We start from the raw sequence: 21,990 nt of genomic DNA, 5'->3' as shown, positions 1-21,990 counted from the left end.
TGGAAACTCAGTAGTATTTGAATAACGTTGATAGCTAGCCTGCAATAGTTGAACTGACAAGGTGAGCATCTATTTCGCAAACCAAGGTTTAGTAATATGAACTGTCCGTGAATGAGTTACAGACATAATCAAACTACTTTCACTACAGAATTGCAAGCTGATAATTTTATATGGAAAATGTGTTTTACGAAAAGATCTGTATCGTTTGACGTATGGTGCACCGTATATTTTAATATTTGCGTCAATTTAATGCATTTCACAGAGTTTCATTTGTGCGTCAGTGTAAGTAAGCATCAGGACAGTTACGCTGGAGGACAAACTCTGTACCATTCTCGTACTCCTGGGGTTTATTTACCTTAAGTGCCGATGTTTAGGGTGTCAATTCAAAACACTACTTCGTGGGAGAATGTGTAATGAATGAGGTTGACCGAGTAATTGTCTTCCTTTTTATGTCAACTTCTTCTTAGACCTTAGAAACTTTTATCTGTATTATGCATGAAATCCAATTCATAGTCTGACAATTAATGATATTAGAGTTACTTCTGTCATTCGAATGTTTTAAAGTGTGTACATATTTGTTTGGTAGGCAATATTACTCACAAGTTCATCTTTACTTAAAAGTATCATACTAAGACAAACCACACGGCACACGGTTTTATTTTCTTATATTTGTCATTCAAGAGATGCTTTTTATCATTGCGACTTCTCTGCAAAAGAACAGGGCATCGAAAAACTATAAAAAGTAGTTAGATAAGCCTATTGAGCTTTGTCGTTTTCACTGAGAGTCTTTGTACTAAATTGTTTGTAAAAGACTTTAACCAGAAAAGCGATGTAACCGATTTTATGATTATGTGAAAAATAATGTCAATAGGCACATGCTGTGTTGTAAACTATTATTTTCCGATAAACGCATAAGATAAGCTTAAGTCTATTTATTCTAGACTTTGACTCAAAACTGTATATATATAAATCAAAAACATTCACCGGAACTTCTGTGTACGCTAAATCGATCAAATTACACGGTTATAACGCAATTTACAACCATACTGAGATGTGTCCATTTCATTTTTCTCTTTAGATATACCTGAAGAAGCTCTAGCTATAGAGCGAAACGTCTTATATGCAAGAAATACATTTATATATATACGCAAAAAATACACACATACACTCATATATACTCACATATATATATATATATATATATATATATATATATATATATTATATATATATCATCAATGCTGAAGCTATTACAAAAACCTTTTGCGAAATCAGACCTTAAAAACTTTTTATCGATATTTTTCTCTTTTCTTCGAAACACCTGGCAATGTTTTGCAATTCAGTATGTTTTCCTACTGCAGCCGAATCCTAAATTTTACAAATTTCATTTGATAATATGACATACAACTTACACTCACATGATAAGATTTAAATTCATTGAATCGCATGGTTTTTGATACTTGTTTTGTCATGAGTATATGCAGCTACGCAGTCTTCTTTATGTTCAAAAGTTCTATAAATTTCTGCGTATATGTAAGTATGAAATCGTTACTTGTTCTGAACTGCTTTAATCACATTCTTTTAGTCATATATCTTCAAAGGTAAACGTCTATCGATCCATATATGTTTTGCGTTATTATCATTTCAAGAGTCGTCATTATCTGAAATATAAAACCAGCTATCAAATAGATGAAATAGCAACATACGTTGACACAAGCAATTGTCAAGGTGCAACATGACAACATGTCAGAAAGGAGTATACACAGATACTGTGAAAGGCATGGCTTTGATCGTCGCTCACTTCAAGAACTGAATGATAGAGTTGTGAGGGCTATAGCAGATACGGTTGTTTCAGTAAGTCACAACGTACGGCACCAAGATTATTATTTACATGCCTCGTATATCGAACGTCGCGCGCTCCATAGGATTCAATGGTAACTCGTCGATGACGTCGCGGGCCGCATAGTCATCACTGGACTGAAAGTGAACCGGAACTATTTTCAACTTGACAACGTTTTGATGTAAAAATGTTGAAATTTCATGTTTTGCATAGGAAATCCGAGTTCAGGAAAATTTTGCAGAAAAAAATGATAAACCGCATAACAGTAGTTTAAATATATCAATGCGCCATTCGATGATAAAAATCGTTCTATTTTTAACGCATTTTCATCTAAGATGGAAATAAAGCATTTGATTATCATTTGCCAATAAATCTAAATATTTTGAGAGAAAACTGTGTAAGAGAGACATGTAATAAACACATTATAGCCCAAATAAGGGACTATGTACCCTCGGGGCAGGAGATCATTTGCCCTCCTTACGTCGGGCAAATGGTCACCTACCCTCGGGCACATAGTCCCATGTCCCATGTTTGGGCTTTAATATATATATATATATATATATATATATATATATATATATATATATATATATATATATATATATATATATATATATATATATATATATATATATATATATATATATATATATGGTATTATAGGCCACTGGCCTTTATACAATTCATGAAAATAAACAGTGATAACTTACACCATTTGGGAAACTTGCAGACTATTTACAGTTCATCTCAAATACACAAAAGGGACATTCATCGCATATTTTGTAACAAATTCTCTCTCTTTTTAAAGCTATAAAACAGGAATTATGACAGATTTAACAGAGTGTAATGATTTTGTGAACGAAGGTGTAATGTAAATTTTGCTATTGTCGGTAAATCACAATAAAAGAACGGTAAAAATGTCTTTCTCATTTCATGATATACAGGGCAAACGAGCTTTTTATGGCCACTTAATTGTAACTCTGAAATGTTTTGTTATATCATTCATTAAGTAAATGACTACTGTATTGATCCTGCAAAGTGTGATAAACTTGTCAGACTGTATACATGTCTTTGTATGTAAGCATGCATGTATATATTTAGGGGCATGGAAAAAACAGGAAATATGAGGGGGACAATAGTATTTCTCCATAATTAACAGGGGAGGCCATGGAAAAAATCACCAGGAAAATAGAAAATCCTCCAGCCCCCCCCCCCTCCCCCCCCCCCCCCCGGAAGTAAATTCTGAACACTCCCCAACGTAAATAATCAATCTCTTTCACGGTAATATAGACACCCACGCCAAAGCGTCTGAAGGAACATCCCATAATAGTTTGCACGGTCCCCAGCTGTGACAGAAACACTTGGGTCACGACGGGTGAAACCAAAACGAGGCTTTGCCCACACCTGCTGCTGCCAGCTGACGTCTTAATTACCTCAGGTATGTGGACTGCCTTGATGGCTTTTTATAATGCCTTCAGCAAACTAATATCTGAATCCCTTTGTGAATGAGATACAAGAGAATCTCGGTTGTGTTCATCGTGGTGACCAACACAGCAGGTCAACACAGGTATATGCAATATGTGTGTCTGATATTACTTCAGTTCTCAATGACATCAATTTAAAAAACATTTGCTCATACTATGTATTAGAATGTGAAAGAATTCTGTTTCATAATCAAGGATAAAAATTACACGTAACAACGCAAATGGTTGAGACTAGTAGTGATAGTGTCTTGATTGTGCCGATTTTTAAGCAAACAGATGGCCGCGATTCGCTGTTGTTAATGGATAGGAAAAGTGAAAGTTCAGAATTTCACAAATGCAAGACCTTAGAATTGATTTCCAACACAAGTATCGAAAAATTTCTTCACTAGTTCAGGGTCCCTCTCGCACACGGTGATAGAGCGACCGTGATTAGCTGAAGATCAGTGCTGAGATCAGAACTTTAATGACATAATTTTATTACCGATGTTTCTATTTCAAGAACCATTTGTCTTTTGGCATTAAACAGTACACCAAACTAAATACGGTGACCTTCGGTGACCATTACTCAAACGTTTCTGTGTCTAATTCCTAACAAACTACCTGCTGTAAAGCTAATCATGCGAAAAATGATCATGAAAACAAAAACTGACAAACAAACAAACGAGCAACAAACAATATTAACGGAATGTTCGGACTCAGGGGAATAGATTAGCCTACGTCTGCGTTTAGCCGACGGTAAGTATCAGGCACCTTAAACTACTAGTATATATAGTAATGTATTGACACAAATTTGTAACACGTGTTGAATCAAGTATACCGATGACTCTCTATTCTAATATTGCTTTCGGCGATTTTGTACTTTTCATTTGTCAAGCAACAAAAGCTAAGGGAACGTGTAATCGTGTGCAAATGCCTGTGAATTAGAGCGGGTCGTGTATCGAAACTGAAAGTGTTGACTATCCTTGGGTCACAACAATGTGTGCTGTGTGTTTCTTTTCGTTTGAACAACAATGGCGGCTATTCTTTGAAAAGGGAATAACTTTGAGTAAAGTTACATAATACTATACTATTGGTAATAAATTTAAAAGTTAAGTGAGGCAGCTGGTCAAAATTTGGTATCAATGAAATGTGAACATTTCTTTATATACTTAGGAAAAGTACGTGTGTCCGACCGATTCAGCACAACAAGAATGTCAACTCAGAAACTAATTTGATAGTGTCTTTATTGAACCCAGATCAGAGGTGTCTTTTGAACGCGAATTGAATGTTGATATATCATATTGGAAACAGTTTTATTTACTTCCATATCACCATTGACTCAAAACAAGGAATTTCAGCTTATAATTTTGCGTAATATTCTGACACTTAGTAAAATGGACTTTCCTACAGTTGACGATTCTGAAAAAGATAAGATGAAACATTGTCTCATTTATTATACGACTGTCAACATAATGAAATGTTTTGGGAAGCCTTATTCATGTTATGGGGACCGTCGGACACTACATCGACTTGCAAAAAGGCCTGAAGTTTTGCAACTTATTTTAAGAGACCAAAACTGTCATATATTGTTAATTTTCCACTTCTTCTTGGCAAGAGATAAATCTATGCCTACCGACGATGTAAAAAAGATAATTTCGAGTTTACATCTTTAGAAATATTTGTACCCTCAGCACAAAAACTGAGTATTACACTGTTGTCAGGAAAAACAAGTTGAATGCTCATACTAAAAAAATGAAATGTATATTCGAAGAAAACCCACCAGAAGGCTATTCAAAACTGAGATGTGATACAACTGTATGGTGAAGTAAATGCACTGCAAATTTTTCTGGTTTGCCGGCCAGCTAAATTCAAGCCAAAAATAAACCGGCTTGTTTGTCAGTAAACGGATTGTTTCGAGTTGTGAATTTTGGCTTATATTTGGCTTTCTGGCATGCCAAGTCTGGTTTCTGTGCATGTCAGTTTGGGTTTTGATACGGCATATATACATGCCAAGTACAGATCACTTCAGCTTGCCAGTAAGCCAGTTAGTACTAAAGAATGGTTTACAGGCAATCCACTATTATATGAACTAGGCTTGCTAGCAAGCCATGTTTAAGATACTGTGGCTTGCCCATATACCAGATAATGCTGAACAGTAGCTTATTTTTAAACCAATACCACACTTCCATGGATCAATAGTAAGCCAATTCTGGTTCCATCTGGTTTGAAGATAAGCCAATATTACTGCAATGTGGCTTACAAACAAACCAATTTCTGACTAATTCTGGTTTAAAGGCAAACCACTGTAAGGATTCCTCTGGTTTACCAACAAGCCATTACAAGCTGGCTTGCAGGCATGCCAATCTATGGCTTTTTGTAGGGCTTGCTGACAAACCAGTTCAATATTAGCCATATTTCCGGGGGGAGGGGAGGGGGGGGAGGGATAATTATTTCTGACCATCCTTCAAATTAACCCTTTCACCACCATGGTTTGTCCCAAACCCATTGTTTTCTATGGTAAAGTTGGACCTGTAAACAGGGAACTGGGGGTGAAAGGGTAAATTGGATGTCTTCAAATTTTGTAGACACAGAGGAGGATTATCATCCCATGGAATGGCCTATTGGGTCCTCTATGTGATGGAGCTACTTAAGCAGGACTGTAAATATCTGAAACACAAACAACAGCTGAAATAGTTAGAAATCCTGCAAGCTACATTAAAAAACAACAACAATCATCAAAATGAATTTCAGACTAACATTTATTGCAATTTACAAGAAATGAAACAGTCTTTGTTGCAACATAATTGAATCTAATACTTACAAGGGAATACTAAAAATGACATTCTTATGAATGCTACTTGTAAAATCATACTGATAACATAATTTAATGCATCTGATGCAAAATTGCTAGCTGTTTCACTGGAAATCCCCTGTACACTGCAGACCACTCATAATTGTCAGCCCATTTACTTCTCATCCCAGCTTTGTCAAGCCAGAAGTACTCTACAAATTGAAATGTTCCTTTCACACATCTGATGTAATCAAAGTTTGAAACCCTACATAACTAAGCAAACCTAGCACAACATTCTCTCTTTCCATGCTGCAGAATATAACACCTTCAAGAAACAACACAAACTGTTTCCTCCTTTATAGACGAGCACACCTAAACAGGGCTGCTGCTTGCATCTTGTCCACAGAATGTGAGTTTCCAGCATCCTGCAATATAAAAGATGCAAACATTCAAACTCTGCGGTCCAAGATGAGCTCCTGGTAAAACACTCAGTGCCCAGCTACTTGTACAATGAGGGCAAGGCCTAGAAACTGGTATGTTTAGGGAATTTGTACAAGTATATAACAGTCATGTTTTGACTGCAGGAACACAATTTTCAAGTCTTTCTTGGTGCATCAATAATCTGACATGACTGCTCAGGGCAAGTCTCTCAGTATGACAAAGATAGCTCTTACAAGTTACTGTCAATGTCATAGGCTTGCTGCAACAGTGCACTGGCAAAAAGTGTGTGAAACTACGGAGTGAATTTCACGATAATGAATTTCAATTCAAGAATATCAAAATGATTATTACAAGACAAGATATATCAGAGTCACAGTGCAATGTCCTTTTGAGACTTGCAAAGAAGTTAGTAGACCTTTGAGAAAGCATTTTATCACTCTGGCTATGCAACCCTCATCATTGATGATATACTTCACATGTATGTAGTTTGAAATAAGTAAATGAGGCTCCATTAACTGTAACTTTTGTCTACTTCTTCAGTATTTCAGTACTGTTTATCAACTACAATTTCTTGGTCTATTTTCCACAGCATACTAAAATGCCAAGTTTTATAGCCTGTATATTTGATCATTTTGATAATTGACTAATGAAGTCTTGTACGGCCCTAAATGAAATTTTCAACAATAACAATGCTACATGTACATACTGTATTGAGTAGCTAAACATTGGGGATTTCATCATGCTTCAATGACTTGAATGGGAAACTGCAGTTGATAAGCAGAACAATTGTACTGGACTGTTCACACACTAGGTACATGGATGTAAATGCAGCTGTGCTAGTTATTTTTCTGACTATGCTATACTGGGGATATTTTACTAGCTGGTAGTCTCTGTTGCTTCTCAGGGCTGGTACAGCTGTGTGTACATCCCTGAACCAGCCCTCTGAAGGTAACAGGGTTGTATGAATATTCAAGTGTAGTGTTACACATAGACTGAAAGATTCAGTCGCGTGCGGGCGCTCCGGCGCACTGCGACCTACGACCCTTTGTGGTAAAGGGTCGTAGGTCGCAGTGCGCCGGAGCGCCCGCACGCGACTGAATCTTTCAGTCTATGTTACACAATGTCCATGCACTGAATCTGACAGTAATCAAATCCAGCATGTTGAAAGCTCAATCAGCTGTAACTTTTAGCAATTTCCAAGATATTTTATTTTGTGCAAAAAAACTGCAGTTTCTTGTTCTACTTCTTAAGGCATGATGAGTGTCAAACATACATTATCAACCAGTTCATATGTGCATATTTAGCATTGTTACTGTTGAAAATCAAATTTCAGTCTGGAATACACCCTTTGTGCCTGTCCTGAGGGGACATGGAACTATGGGAAAATACTAACCGGACGTGCGGTAAAACATACGACCTATACTTTAACATGGAAAGGTGCAATTTTCGAGTGAAAAAAAGTGAAATACGAAGTGAATATTTATGCTACAACAAGAAAACACCTAGTGGTGCATTGGACTAGCTTAGGTAAGTGTTTGTGTGCATTGTTTAGCAAGGTAATATTTTATAACTGTAGATATCGGTGATTTTTGGCACGCGAAGCGGGCGAGTTGTAGACTTTCATTTCACTATGTACAATGTATGACGGCGTAACATGGCCAGTATGTCAAAATCTTCAGAATTATGGGTAAAAATTCAAAATTTTAACGAATTCATACTTTGTTGACTTATGTTTTCATTGCTGTGTTTTTATTTTTGAAATATTTGAAAAAAATTGAACATTCACGTAAATTTGTTTCCGCTGAGCTACTACGGGTCCCTTAGGTTCGGGAAGCGCAGTCATCATACCGGCGCTACTGTCAGCAGGGCCATGTGACACAGTTTGCGTCACCCACTCTCGTATCGAGTCTACAACTTGGCCGCATCGCAGGCTGAAAATCGCCGATATCTACAGTTATAAAATAATACGGAGCTAAACAATGCACATGGACACTTACCAGAGCTAGTCCCATGCACCATTAGGTGTTTTCTTGTTGTAGCATAAATATGCATTTCATATTTCACTCACTTTTTCCGCTCGAAAATTGCACCGTTCTTGTGTATAGAAGTCGTCATATGTTTTACCACACTTCCGTTTAGTATTTTCCCATAGTTCCATCCCCCCTGGCGACAGGCGCAAAGGCTATATAGAACTCATTTGTCAACAACAACAATGGTTGTTAAACATGTACACAGTACACTGTCAAGCAGAATATTGGTATTCATGAGACTGTTATATAGCTATCAAAACTGCAGTTTGTACACACAACAATAAAGATTCAAAATTGCTAAAATTTACAGCCAATGTGCCTTCACTAATTTGCACAGAATTATGGTAACAAATTTTTTCAACAAGCAATACTTACGTCAAAACCATAACCATTTGTCCAACTGCAGTTTTTCCACAAAAGACACTCTTGAGAACAGAGAAGTTTGATGCCTGTTTAACAATCAGGAAAATGGTAAATTATGTCAATTCTATTCTACTTCTATACATCAGACTAAGATTCAATATCATAAACTAGGTGCATGCAAGTGCCTCCCCTCATGTGATTGATTATTATACACCTGCTTCTGTAACCTATTGAGTTTCGTTGTACAGTAAGTTTCAGTATCAGAGGATGCAGAGTCAAATAACTTTGTGGCGCAGTACAATAACATTTGGTGTCATTGGACACTATTTGACATTTGCCCTCAAAAAACCTTTACGTCAGTGCAGGGAAAAAGGAGAGATGATTTTAAATTTTTAACAAAAAGTATACTTCTAAACATTCAGTACTTCACAAGGTTACTAGTGGTGAATCAAAACCCTATGAATTAGAGTTAAATTATGCTGCCGACCTACAATTTCTATCATGTACACTGTGCTGCGCAGGTTTGAGTTTAGTTGACACGCTGAATGTGTTCTCAGTTTGCTTGCAATCGCCTGGTGAAGTATGTGACGGGCATCCCAAAAACACTTTGACTTTTTTGCGGAAAAATTGGACCAAAAAAGGTGTATAATAATAATGCTATTCACAAAATACCGAGATTTATGTCCTTGTACATCGTATGCTTTAGCATTGTCCGAGAGGCGTAGCATCGAGGACAATACCTCCGCTGCACTATGTACTCGGACATAAATCCCAGAATTTTGTGAACAACCTTAAATTACAATAATAAGTGTAATGCTTATCATGTATGTTGTGTGACTACGACAAAGATATGTCACAGATATGTAATAACAGCTGAAATTTGAACAAAACCCACATTGTTAGAGTAATATGTGGAAATATGAGGAACATTCACGCCTAACATGATTATTATCGCTGCACACAACGATATTTGATCACCTTTTATATTCACTTTCTGAGTTCCATAATATCTGAGGGCAGAGTCTTCATTCTGTTTCCACATTGTGCTCAGAGAATCCATTGTTAATTTGTGGAGCTGAAGGCATTTTCCTATCAAGTATATCATGCCCTAGACCATCTGTTGAAAAAGAAACAAATAAGTATCTATTACCAGTAAGTGGAAGTCAATGGTCAACATTTGTACGTGAAGTTATTTGCTGGAAATGAATCACTTTAGTATGTACCTGTCTTGAATGACAAGATGGCTCACAGGATTTGTGTAAACAATGACGTTGAAGGACCCAAGTTAAAATCAAGCTGTGGAAACATAAAGTTGCCTTGAATAACAGAATCAACCATTACGTCATTTCGGACAAATAATTTGTGAGGTATGTTTGTCTGTATTAAATCATCTAAGTTGCCAGGTCGAGGTTATTATCAACATAACCAAGAAATATCATTCATGAAACAGTCTAGTTTTGTTATTGAAAGAATGGTATGAGGATACCTGCATCTACACCATGGCAAGTCAGTTTGCCGTAATGAAAGCCATACAAACACCGTATAAAAGGGACACACACACATCAGGCCCATTTGTTACATCCTTGGCAATCATCATTGATATGAATATATGCACTAGCTGCAAAATTTGAAGCGCTACGGTGAGGCGGTTGGGGAGTTTTGGTTTTTGCGACCTCACTCACCAGTAGCACTACAATGCCGACGGCCGTGTAGAGTTCCACCACATACATGAAATGGTTTCTGGACGTTTCAGCACCAAGTCATTTCGGCCCAAGACGTTTCGGCCTCCCGATTTGAGGCCCCAAGTCGTTTCGCCACCGCGACCCAAGACGTTTCGGCACTGCTCAGGGCTATCTGAGGGAACTAATGCTTGAGCGTAATGTTGCACATCCAAGCACTAAAAAGTAGTGTCAAATAACATGCTTCACTTTGTGAGAACATAGTAAGAGACCGTAAGGAAAAAACTTCGTATTATTTTCAAATCTGTGACATAAGTTTATCGATATCAATAGCCGCCGACACGGCAAAAGTTTGAAAGCGGAGACGAAACAGCAAGGTAAAAGTCACAGAAAATGTACGTAAAAGTACTGGTCAGAACGCAAAGGTCACGCTTACGAATATGACGGATCAGTCAATTACTAAATAGTTTGAAAAAAAACTCGAAACACGGATGCCGAAACGTCTTGGGTTGCGGTGCCGAAGTGACTTGGGGCCGGAAATTGCGAGGCCGAAACGACTTAGGCCGAAACGACTTGGTGCCGAAACGACCAGTTACCCATGAAATAAGCACATCCCACTGGACGAGGCGTGTTGATGTGAAATGCTACATATATTTGCTGAATTTGGTCGTACCGATTTGTCACTACTGAAGACAAACACTACACAACACTAACCTTGTCGTTTATTGGGTTTGGAATTTGTTCAAACATGTCGATCGCGTTCCATAAACCATGCATGGATGTAAATTTTTTTTACATCCGCATTGACTGAGCGTAGGGCATCCGTGTTTCACTGACCCGCCTGTACCGGAAGTTGAATGGCGGCTCCCAGAAATGTTTTCGGAACGCGATCGAAGTGTTTGAACAAATTCAAGCCCGGTTTAAATTAATGACTTTGCACATCTTACACGGAATATAACACGGAATAAAGCTTACTTGCCTCAAATTCCAAAGACGTCGGTTCTTTCTTTCTACCTCCATGCACAGATCTAGCGGGACTGTGCTCCATCGAGTGACTCGATGCATGGTTGAACGAATGAACACAAATACATGTAGTTTCGCTGTACATAACATGTTCTTCCAAAGTCATATTTCGTCGGTGATGGAAGCCATTGCTGTCGACTGTTATATAGGAAATTTTGGAGGTAAACTGACGGGGACTGCCGTAGTTCGGAAAGGACTTCGGAAAGGTTGGACGATCGTAGACTGCGTAGAGTTCTGTCTCGGCTGCACTGCATCCCGGCTGTGGCTTGGCGCGCAGACAGAGGAATTCATACGCCACTCCCTTTGAAGTGAATTAAGGGGTGAGGATTCCACTAGCCAGCGGTCACTTTAAGAGTACGATCAATCAGCAAGTACAATAATTCTTACATATGTCACGGTGATATAATATCTATAACGAAGTTCACATTGACTCGGGGAATCATTGTGTAAAATTGAACTATGTTAAAGCGTAATGTTACAAAGGGTGAACCGTGGGTCAAAGGTTACGTAATGACCGCGACCGTTGACTTTATTGAAACACGTCACGCGTGGACACACGTATACGTAACGCTCTAAATTATCATCAGCGGTGATCTGGCTTGCATATTTTTGGCACGTCATGAGCCATAAATTATTGTGGTTTTTACTTTCGTTGTTCTCGCGGGAAATGCAGACAATCCGACCTATAGGCCCAACATTTATTTTGCATGTTAATGAAAGAAAAATGACGTCATTTGCGATCAACACTATTTCAGTATTGTCAATTAATTCCTTCAAATTATTGTTTTGATATTTATGTATCCGCATACTTGAAGCAAGTTCATATCTTATGTTCAATTGAAAACATCCCAAAATTGTACAGTACGACAAAATTAAAGCTAATCAATCTGTCGCACTGAATGCAGGCATTGATGCGCACCGTCCTCGCTGTTATCAATGTAGTGACGTAATGTACGATTCTGGTTTAGATATTAACCAGTGACTGTCGTGACAATGGCTTGAAAACAGGCCGATTAATTTCAAGTGCATGGATGGTTTAAACTTAAACCATGCTCACAAAGTTGCCACTTGTGGTTGGTTAAAGATGAGCCAATGAATTTGTCGGTATATAAGCAAACTAACGATGCCAGTGGCTCAAATTTAAATCAATGAGATTAGACTATGAAAGGCTTAAAAGAAGCCATTCGGCTTAAATTTATGCCATGACGGGCTTGATAATAAGCCACCCATGTATTGGTATGAATACATGCCATTCATACTCTTTGTGGTGGCGTGACTGCAAACCAAAAAATCTTAATGGATTGCAGGCAAACCGAAATATTTCAAACTGGTTCACCCGCAAGCCACATACAAACCAAGTGGTATATTTCAAGCCAGAAGAATTTGCAGTGTGAATGAATTTGGAAATTGAAACTCAATAGTCCAAGTTCTATCAAGTCATGTAACTGAACTTCAATAAACACCATAAAAATAAAAACTATAGCTCAAATTTTGTCAATAGAGAGGTCATCTTATCTCTGAGCAGTTATTTGAAAGGCATGAACGGATAGCTGTATTTAGAATAAGGATATTGAGAGCCGAAAATTAGTAACCAATCAAAAAACCAGGACTTGTTCTTGCCTGGCTACTCTAAACTAAAAATCAGTGCCTGAGAAGACCGCACTAGTTAGACAATGAGGAGCAGTGAAAGCGAGAGTTTTGTGCATCATAACTTCAGACAGAATGCAGTTGCCGAACATGAGGTGTTAGCTGATGATAGAATTGGTCACCTATTCACAGAGGGCCACTAATGTTTTCGATGTTGAAGAAGACAACCTTTCATTGTGTGAAATCGCACTGACAGTACAAAACCCCAACATCACCAAGATTGAAATCTTTATTTTCTGGTGCAATCGACTGGTAGCTCAACATTGATCTGTGATACTTTGCAACATCAAGCAAGGAAATATTATGCATTAGGGGGCCTACCACATGCACAGCCATGCACCTTTTCCGTCTCTTGACAAAAATACGCACATCGTGATTACATAACTCGTACTTTACGTCGCCGAACGAGGAAAAACATTTTGGAATAATAGTTAAATATATTTATCAAGATGTCAATTCACGTTCAGGATATTTTTCGAAGAAAATGTTTCCACCCTTAAACTCCCAACCGACACGAAGATATTTCAAAAAGTATAGTCTACGCGAATTGTATCAGATATCTTACGAAGTTATAAATAGCCCTTGAAATCCAGCCAAAGTATACTTTGACTCCTACAATTCCTTTTTAAGAAAGTGACTGTGCACAGTAGATTGTTTTTGGTAAAGGATTTTTAATTACTCTTCCTCGTCACTGAAGCCAATAAGAACGCCCTTTAGGAGATGACACTTAACCCTGCTGCCATCATAACACGATTGGAACTAATTTGGGATAATTGGATGGTGTAGTAATGTCGAATTAATCTGCAAATGTAACCTCATCGACTTTTCTTTTTGAGTTACGCACTTGTTTTTATGAGTAATATGTAATATTGCAACATTAAGCTATAGGGCACCTAACACGTTTGAGAAGTTAGAAAAATGTGAAGATCCAATTATTCCAAATTAGTTCCAATACTATTAATCGTGTTTTACGTTTATTCAGGCTGGACTCCCCCTGTAGAGAATTGAAAGCGTATATAGAAGATCAATAAAACCTAGGCTATTTGATAATAAAATAAACAAAAAAATCTTACCCTACAATAATGTTGAACGGAACTGGGGAATGTAGTAACTGACAAGCGACCTAGCGGCCGATATAGCTCCGCTGTGTTTATGTAGAGAATAACTATTTTTGACACATGTTGATGAAGAAGGTGGAAATCTTTGATAGCTCAATGCAGTGGCCAGAAAAAAATGGCTAAAATAAGCTGCAAAAATACACAATTGAAGATTTCATCATACTTTGAATGTATCACATAGGATCATCCCTAAGAACATGTCAACCAAAGCTATCTGATGAGTAATTTTTGAGAATAAATTTTTTAGACCAAAAATGGCAACAATTGCCCCCAAAAATAAAAATTGCAGATTTCATCATAATTTCAAAAGATCAAATTTAGTTCATCTATACAAACCTGTATACCAAGATAAGTACTTTTTGAGAAACGCATTTTTTGACCGAAAATGGGAAAAATTGCCCCGAAAATTCAAAATTGCAGATTTCATCATTATTTCAATAAATATCATTTAGTTCATCAGAAATTCAATATATATTACTTAGCTCATCTGTAGAAACCTGTATACCAAATTTCAAAGCTATCAGACCAGTACTTTTTGAGAAACACATGTTTTGACCAAAAATGGCAAAAATTGCCCCAAAATTACAAAATTGCAGATTTCATCATAATTTCAATAACTATCATTTAGTTCATCTGTAGAAACCTGTACACCAAATTTCAAAGCTATCAGATGAGTAGTTTTGGAAATACACATTTTTTGACCAAAAATGGCAAAAATTGCCCCCCAAATACAAAATTACAGATTTCATCAGAAATTCAATATATTACTTAGTTCATTGATAGAAACCTGTATACCAAATTTTAAAACTATCAGACCAGTACTTTTTGAGAAATACATTTTTTGACCAAAAATGGCAAAAATTGCCTTAAAAATGCAAATTTGCATATTTCTGCACAATTTCAATAAATATCATTTAGTTAATCTGTAGGAACCTGTATACCAAATTTCAAAGCTATCATATGAGTAGTTTTGGAAATACACATTTTTGGACCAAAATGGCAAAATTGCCCCAAAAATACAAAATTACAGATTTCATCAGATTCAATACATATTACTAAGTTCATCGATAGAAACCTGTATACCAAATTTCAAAACTATAAGACCAGTACTTTTTGAGAAATACATTTTTTGACCAAAAATGGCAAAAATTGCCTTAAAAATGCAAATTTGCATATTTCTGCACAATTTGAATAAATCTGAAATAGATCATCCCTAGGGACCTATGTACCAAATATCAAAGCTATCTGACCGGTAGTTTTGAAGAAGAAGATTTTTAAAGATTTTTTTACCAAAAATGACAAAAATTGCCTTAAAAATACAAATATGCAAATTTCACCACAATTTGAACAAATCTGACTGAAGTCACCCTAAGTAAACTGCATATCAAATTTCAAAGCAATCGGACAAGCAATTTCAGAGAAGAAGATTTTTTTACCAAAAACAGCAAAAATGCCCCAAAATACAAATATGTAAATTTCACCACATTTTGAACAAACTGAAGTGAGGTCACCTCAAGTGAACTGCATATAAAATTTCACAGCAATTGGACTTGCGGTTTCATCAGAGAAGGCAATTGTTGACGGACGACGACGGACGACGGACGACGACGACGACGGACGACAACGGACGACGGACGACGACGGAAAATCAACCTATTTGATAAGCTCCGCGTCGCTGACAGCGGAGCTAAAAATATCATCTGTATCTTCACCAAGCCAACTTTGCGTCAAAGATGGTGACCTTTGACACAAACCATGACACGTGCTAACCAACAATGATATACATATACGCTTAATCAAAAACGAAAACTGTACATTTGGGATTTTAAAATTTTACAGTTCAAAAATAAAAGAACAATAAATTTCGTTTCAAATTTTAATGTTATCTTGGTAACTCTGTAACCTCATCGCTTGCAAATCTTGATCACAGTAAAGGAATTTAAGCTTGGACTATGACAAGTTACGAAACACCAGCAAGCATTGCAATGACGGCGACTATATGTATCGCGGAAAAAGTCAAGTACCAAACCAGTAATTCTCTCAATAGCGCCAACCTTTGAGTTTTGATACCTCCTGCGTCACTTGATGCCTGTTTGGCTTGAGCTTAGATTTGAATCATTTTGACCAAGAAATCAAAACTGAGGCTGTTATGAAAGATGGCTGAAGCATTATATGCGGTAGTAAAGGTAGTTATAAAGGCACATGGAAATCATAACAATGTGCATGGATTTCTTCAAAACACTACAAGGGGAAGATATTTTCATCACAAACTCAAATTGCAATGGCCTGACCAAACGAAAACCTAGTCAGTTCTCAAGATGACATTAATTTAACACCTGCCAACATGATTTGTGCCGCTGAATGTTTCAGAATTGAAAATTTCACCGCAACTTTACTGTGATAGCCAAAGAATATTCCCGGTTTATATTTGGTCTTGGTCGTCCTGTGCCGCGTTGCGCATCGATGAGCAGCTTGCGACCGCGCCACCTTCGACAGCCCGATGCGAGCTCATCAATGTCAATGTAAACTTCAGTTGGACTGATGGAATTTAAACGCTTAATATATTAAAACAGATCGTCATGTCAGTATACTCAACAAAATTTTTAATTATATGAATTCTTTTTCTTCACAGAACATCACAGGGAACTTAGTAATCTTGTTGTTGTTGTTGTTGTTGTTGTTGTTGTTGTTGTTGTTGTTGTTATTGTTGTTGTTGTTGTTGTTGATGGTGATGATGATGATGATGACGATAATAAAAATATAAAAAACAATGTCTCATTCCTTGCTGTTGTTTGTCGATGTTGTAGATAATTGTAAAAGAAAACTGTAATCGTGATCAAAAAACGACGTAGGTCGCCCAACGTCACTCCCGTCCTATTATACAACCAAGGGTGGAATCGAGATGCCCCTGATCAAGGCTCATCAGCCACCTTCCTTGGTTGTATAATAGGACGGGAGTGACGTTGGGCGACCTACGTCGTTTTTTGATCACGATTACAGTTTTCTTTACAATTATCTACAACATCGACAAACAACAGCAAGGAATGAGACATTGTTTTTTAATATTTTTTATTATCGTCATCATCATCATCATCACCACGATCAACAACAACAACAACAACAACAACAACAACAACAACAACAAGATTACTAAGTTCCCTGTGAGAACATACGGAAAGTCGAAAGGGAAAGAGGTAACAGATAGTATACATATATATATTAAATTTTCCTTTAACAGCTAAACATGGCAAGTGGCCTGGCCCACTTCGTGTACTCTATGTCGGCCTGAATGACAAACTTGGTACTGAAGAACACGAAACTCTTATAACTTTGGTTGGTGATAAAATCGAAAAACGTCGGCGAGAACAATTGAAGACACCTGCTAAATTATTTGAAGAACTTGAAGATCACGGCCACATATCAGAGAGCGACCTTACGCTGTTGGTAGAATTGTTCGATCATATGAAACTGCCTAAATTGGTCACAATGGTCCGTGAATGTGAAAGGCAACTGAAGTCCAAAGCAAGTCAATCAAGTAGACTTAATCGTAAGTATTATTTTCAAGTTCGAGTATTAGACGTGCAAAGACAGTACTAAGCTCCCGAACTTGAAGATGATCAAATAACTATCTTTTGGTAAGCTATCAGCTAAATCTGTTGTCGCTTTAGGCTATAAAACTCTAATTGACATTTCTGGTTTTTTTTTCCTTTGCACAGCTACATGTACCATGCCAGCACCCCTGCAAACGTCTTTTGGGGCCATTAAGGCAACCGAGCTCGGTAAGAGAACTCTCTTTTTGAAATCAGATTACCAAAGCAGTGGTTGAGTTGATAGTCTAGGATTTCTATGCAATTTCCTACCCTGCTGAGAACATTTCCTCTAACAGCTACACACTCTATATCAAGTGCAATCAGCTGAATGGCGAGTTTTTAGTCAAGACAGACTTGCCTTATGCTGTTTTACCACAATCAATCAAAGTTTGGTTACTTCGCGATGTGTTGTGATATCCAAGCTAATCGTGTATATTGTATATCAAACATATTTGTCTCATACACTGCTTTGTGGTACAAATCTAAAATGCAATGCACTGTATGTTTAATGAAATCATAGATTTCATTTCTGAGAGGCGACCTACAGATGCCATAGACCTGAGTTGTATGTCTAGGGTAAGAGCGAAAGAGAGGGATTCGCGCTTGGTTTGGTTTCACAAAAGTGCGAATGACATGTATATGGACTTAAGGCACTCCTCCAATCACAAGTAGATATCACTTAATAATCATCCTCTTGTGGCGTAACCATGCTGTTATCATATAGATGGGATTACAACAACAGTAATAAACATTCTTGTAAAATTTTATTAATGGAGTTTACTAAATTCTCAACTTCAATGACCAAATTATTATAATTCAGGCCAAAAATTAAATGTTTCTCTTCCTTAGGTGGATTCAAAAAATGATGCGGTCCTGCGAATTTCTCTTTACTTTTCTTTTGTTTTATTTTTTTTATGGAAATAAAAAAAATGCCAACCCTTTTCGGGGAATTCCAACATGGCCACCATAAAGTAACGTGTGCTGCCACTGAAAGTAACAAACACGAGGAACATTTCAGAACATTTATTGAATATATCAACTATAATAATTCATACACAGATGTTATATTTCTGCTAGTTCTTCACATTTTTACGATTTGTTTTCTTTTTTCAGAACTCAAAAAAGTCGTGACGCGCATGTTTTCAAATGACACGCGCGATGACGGGACACAAAACACTTTGCTTGGCCAAAAGGAAAAAAGAAAAAACCATTAAAACCATGTCCAGGGTTTCAATCCCAGGAGGTAGTATCTGCACTAATGTACATGATAAGCGTCTACGCAGACATTAGAATGGAGAGGAACGGTTACATGTCTTTCAATTTTTTACAGGTGTCAAATCTACAAAGAAAATGGTTACTCTAAAGGGCCCGAATAACGGAGGAATGTTTCGATTACTGAGAGGATTAACTTTCACGGTGACAGACTAATAGTGTGCGACACAGATGGGAACTGTGTTCGTACACTTGATAAAGAGTTGAGAGGCATATCTGCCATTAGATTTGGCCGTCGGTTTGCAAAACCATTCGAGCCATGGGATGTTGCTGTTTCTTCTGACAACCAGTATTTCATGACAGATCGATCAAATTGTCAGATTGTTGTCTGCAAAGAAAACATGGAAATGATCAAAACATTCGGGCAAAATGAGGATATAGAGCCCAGGGGAATAACTCTCATGGCACGTTTTGTTTTTGTAACCGACGTGAAACATCACCGGTTTTTAAAATACAGTATTGACGGCGTATTTATCAGCCAGGTAGGAGGTCATGGCAAAATGCAAGGGCAATTCATCCATCCCTATGCTGTAGTTGCCAATAGCAACAATCAACTTCTGGTATCTGACTATGACAATCACCGCATTCAGGTTTTTGATTCCGATTTGAATTTACTGACAATATATGGTTCGACGGAGCATTACCTTCTGCGTCATCCAATTGGAATAGATACTGATGAAGAAAGCAGTGTTTATGTGACCGATCGAGATCTTCCAGAGACTGACAAACACAGGATTGTAAAATTGTCATCAAATTGGGATGTTCTCGAAACACTCTTTGGAGGCAAAGTGAGAGAACCGGCATATGTCGCGGTAAGCAAATCCGGAAAACGCAGAATTGCGGTAACCGAATGGAATAATAGGAGTCTTAAACTCTTTGAATAGAATACGATCGCCAAATTCTGAAGTGATCGTGATTTATCTGCCATTAATTCACAGGATATTCTTACACAAGTATAGGCTTCTTTAAATTTGCAATTCCTCTGATGACGTTTGATTTGCATTGTACGTGAATGCTAGATTCGATCGGGATCCGGGTTTTATTAAAGTACAAAAAGAACACACAGTGAACTGGGATGTGGTGTCAAATGGGCAGCTGCAGGTTAGAAAATACAGAACGACCGTGTAAACAGACAATGCCACTCTCTCAGACTATAACCGTTATGTTATACGTTTCACCGGTTTTCAACTATGCCAAAACTTAAAGCGACGGTCATTCATTAATGAATTCTGTGAACATCGAGATGACTTCTGAATATACGTTATTCATTAAATGTTCTCTCCATAGAAGTCTTAAACTTCATATCATAAGAAAAGGAACATACAATAAATGTGTAGTTGATAAAAAAAAATCCGTAACACGAAGTTGGTTGTTGCTTTCGCCTCCGTGATTTACGACGATTTCATCGTTTGTTACCTTCCATTTTAGCATAATGATCTTACTTGGGCCTTCATGAAAACCCTTTCAGAGCGAAATATAGTATTGGTTTCTAGGTCCTATGGAGTAGGCATGTATATACAAGTTCCTAAACATTTCTCACGGAGCGGTAATGTAGCTTTACATTTTCATGGAAATGTTAGTTTTGGTCGAGAAGTAGTTAGTAAAGTACCGACAAAGTTGACACATTTTGTTTGCAATTACTATCGTGATATCGCAATGATCAGTAATGATATATATGCTGTCATTTATAAACTTTGTATTCTTTTGATGAGTTTAATACGAGCAAATTCAAAATGAACATGTTACATGTATGCACGATAGATTGCTTATCATTGATTATGAACTTTTACATGCTACTTAACATTCATGGCAATGTTGTATCAGCTAGCTTCAAAACTAGAGTCTTGATAACGTTGAAGAAATAAAACTCTTGAGAAATTTCTCCGGTAGTGTTTCAGAAATATTTTTTCATTAACTATATGTAAAGTGAGCTATTCATTCAGTTTTACATTAAGCAAAAGTACAAAACAGCATTTAAGGTCGTGTGCGCATCGAAGTAAAATACTTATTAAACTTTTGCTCTAACTTTCCCTAAGGAATCTTTCAACTATTGTCTTTCCAAATTGAGATTAAAAATCGTGGGACACCATGCAAATTTTGGTACTAGAGGAAAAATAACCAAAGATTTACCGATATTGAAAATTCAAAATGGCCGCCACCCCTGTCTTAAGTCTATGGAGAAAAATTAAATTCTCGAATCTCGAAAAACTAAGCCGGTGAAAAGTTTTCTTACACCAAGCAACAGCTTGAAAATGATCCACAACAAGTGGTAGATCCGAAAGAATTGTAAAAGTTTGAGAGTCCGAATATCTGTCCGCGAGGCGCATTCTACCTTAAAAGACAAAATGTTCTTTTTATACAAGAACAAATATTCATATCATTTTAATGATTTTATTGTTGAGTATATTATTTCTGTCACTGCGATTTCTTGGATTTTTCAACTCTTGTAACCTGTGACGACTGATCTTCAGGGTAGAGATGCAAATAACAGTAATCTTGCTTGTACATGCACACGTCATATCATGATCGTCGTTGCAAAAGTTTCGATGACGCATGCGCGCATTTTAAAAAATGTAATACATGACTTTTTATGCACACAACCTCTGTTGATACCGTTTTTCTGTTTATTAGTGTCTGAAAACTATGTGTCAAGCTGCGTTTTGCATCTTCCGCATGAACTGAGTAATTTGTTGATGTTATATTGTTTGTTGCTGAAAATGAAGACAATCATAT

General features: G+C 37.1%; 1 protein-coding gene and 1 long non-coding RNA gene across 2 annotated transcripts; one reads left to right on the top strand and one right to left on the bottom strand.

Annotated features, from left to right (window-relative positions):
- The first annotated feature begins 1,743 nt into the window (after positions 1-1,743).
- LOC139144970 (uncharacterized) lies at positions 1,744-21,139 on the top strand. The gene is made up of 5 exons (XM_070715836.1): positions 1,744-1,854; positions 3,131-3,278; positions 17,634-17,942; positions 18,112-18,174; positions 19,316-21,139. Exons 1-5 carry the CDS (start codon positions 1,744-1,746, stop codon positions 19,411-19,413), a joined length of 729 nt encoding a protein of 242 aa, XP_070571937.1. The 3' UTR covers positions 19,414-21,139.
- LOC139137612 (uncharacterized) lies at positions 6,045-12,323 on the bottom strand. Its single transcript, XR_011553418.1, has 4 exons — positions 11,587-12,323; positions 9,907-10,045; positions 8,941-9,014; positions 6,045-6,519 (listed from the first exon to the last, which is right to left on the bottom strand). It is a non-coding gene; the product is annotated as an uncharacterized lncRNA (long non-coding RNA).
- Positions 21,140-21,990: the final 851 nt, after the last annotated feature.

This window comes from Ptychodera flava, chromosome 1 (assembly GCF_041260155.1).
Source record: "Ptychodera flava strain L36383 chromosome 1, AS_Pfla_20210202, whole genome shotgun sequence".
NCBI classification, from domain to species: domain Eukaryota; kingdom Metazoa; phylum Hemichordata; class Enteropneusta; family Ptychoderidae; genus Ptychodera; species Ptychodera flava.
This window is presented reverse-complemented; position numbering and strand designations above follow the sequence as displayed.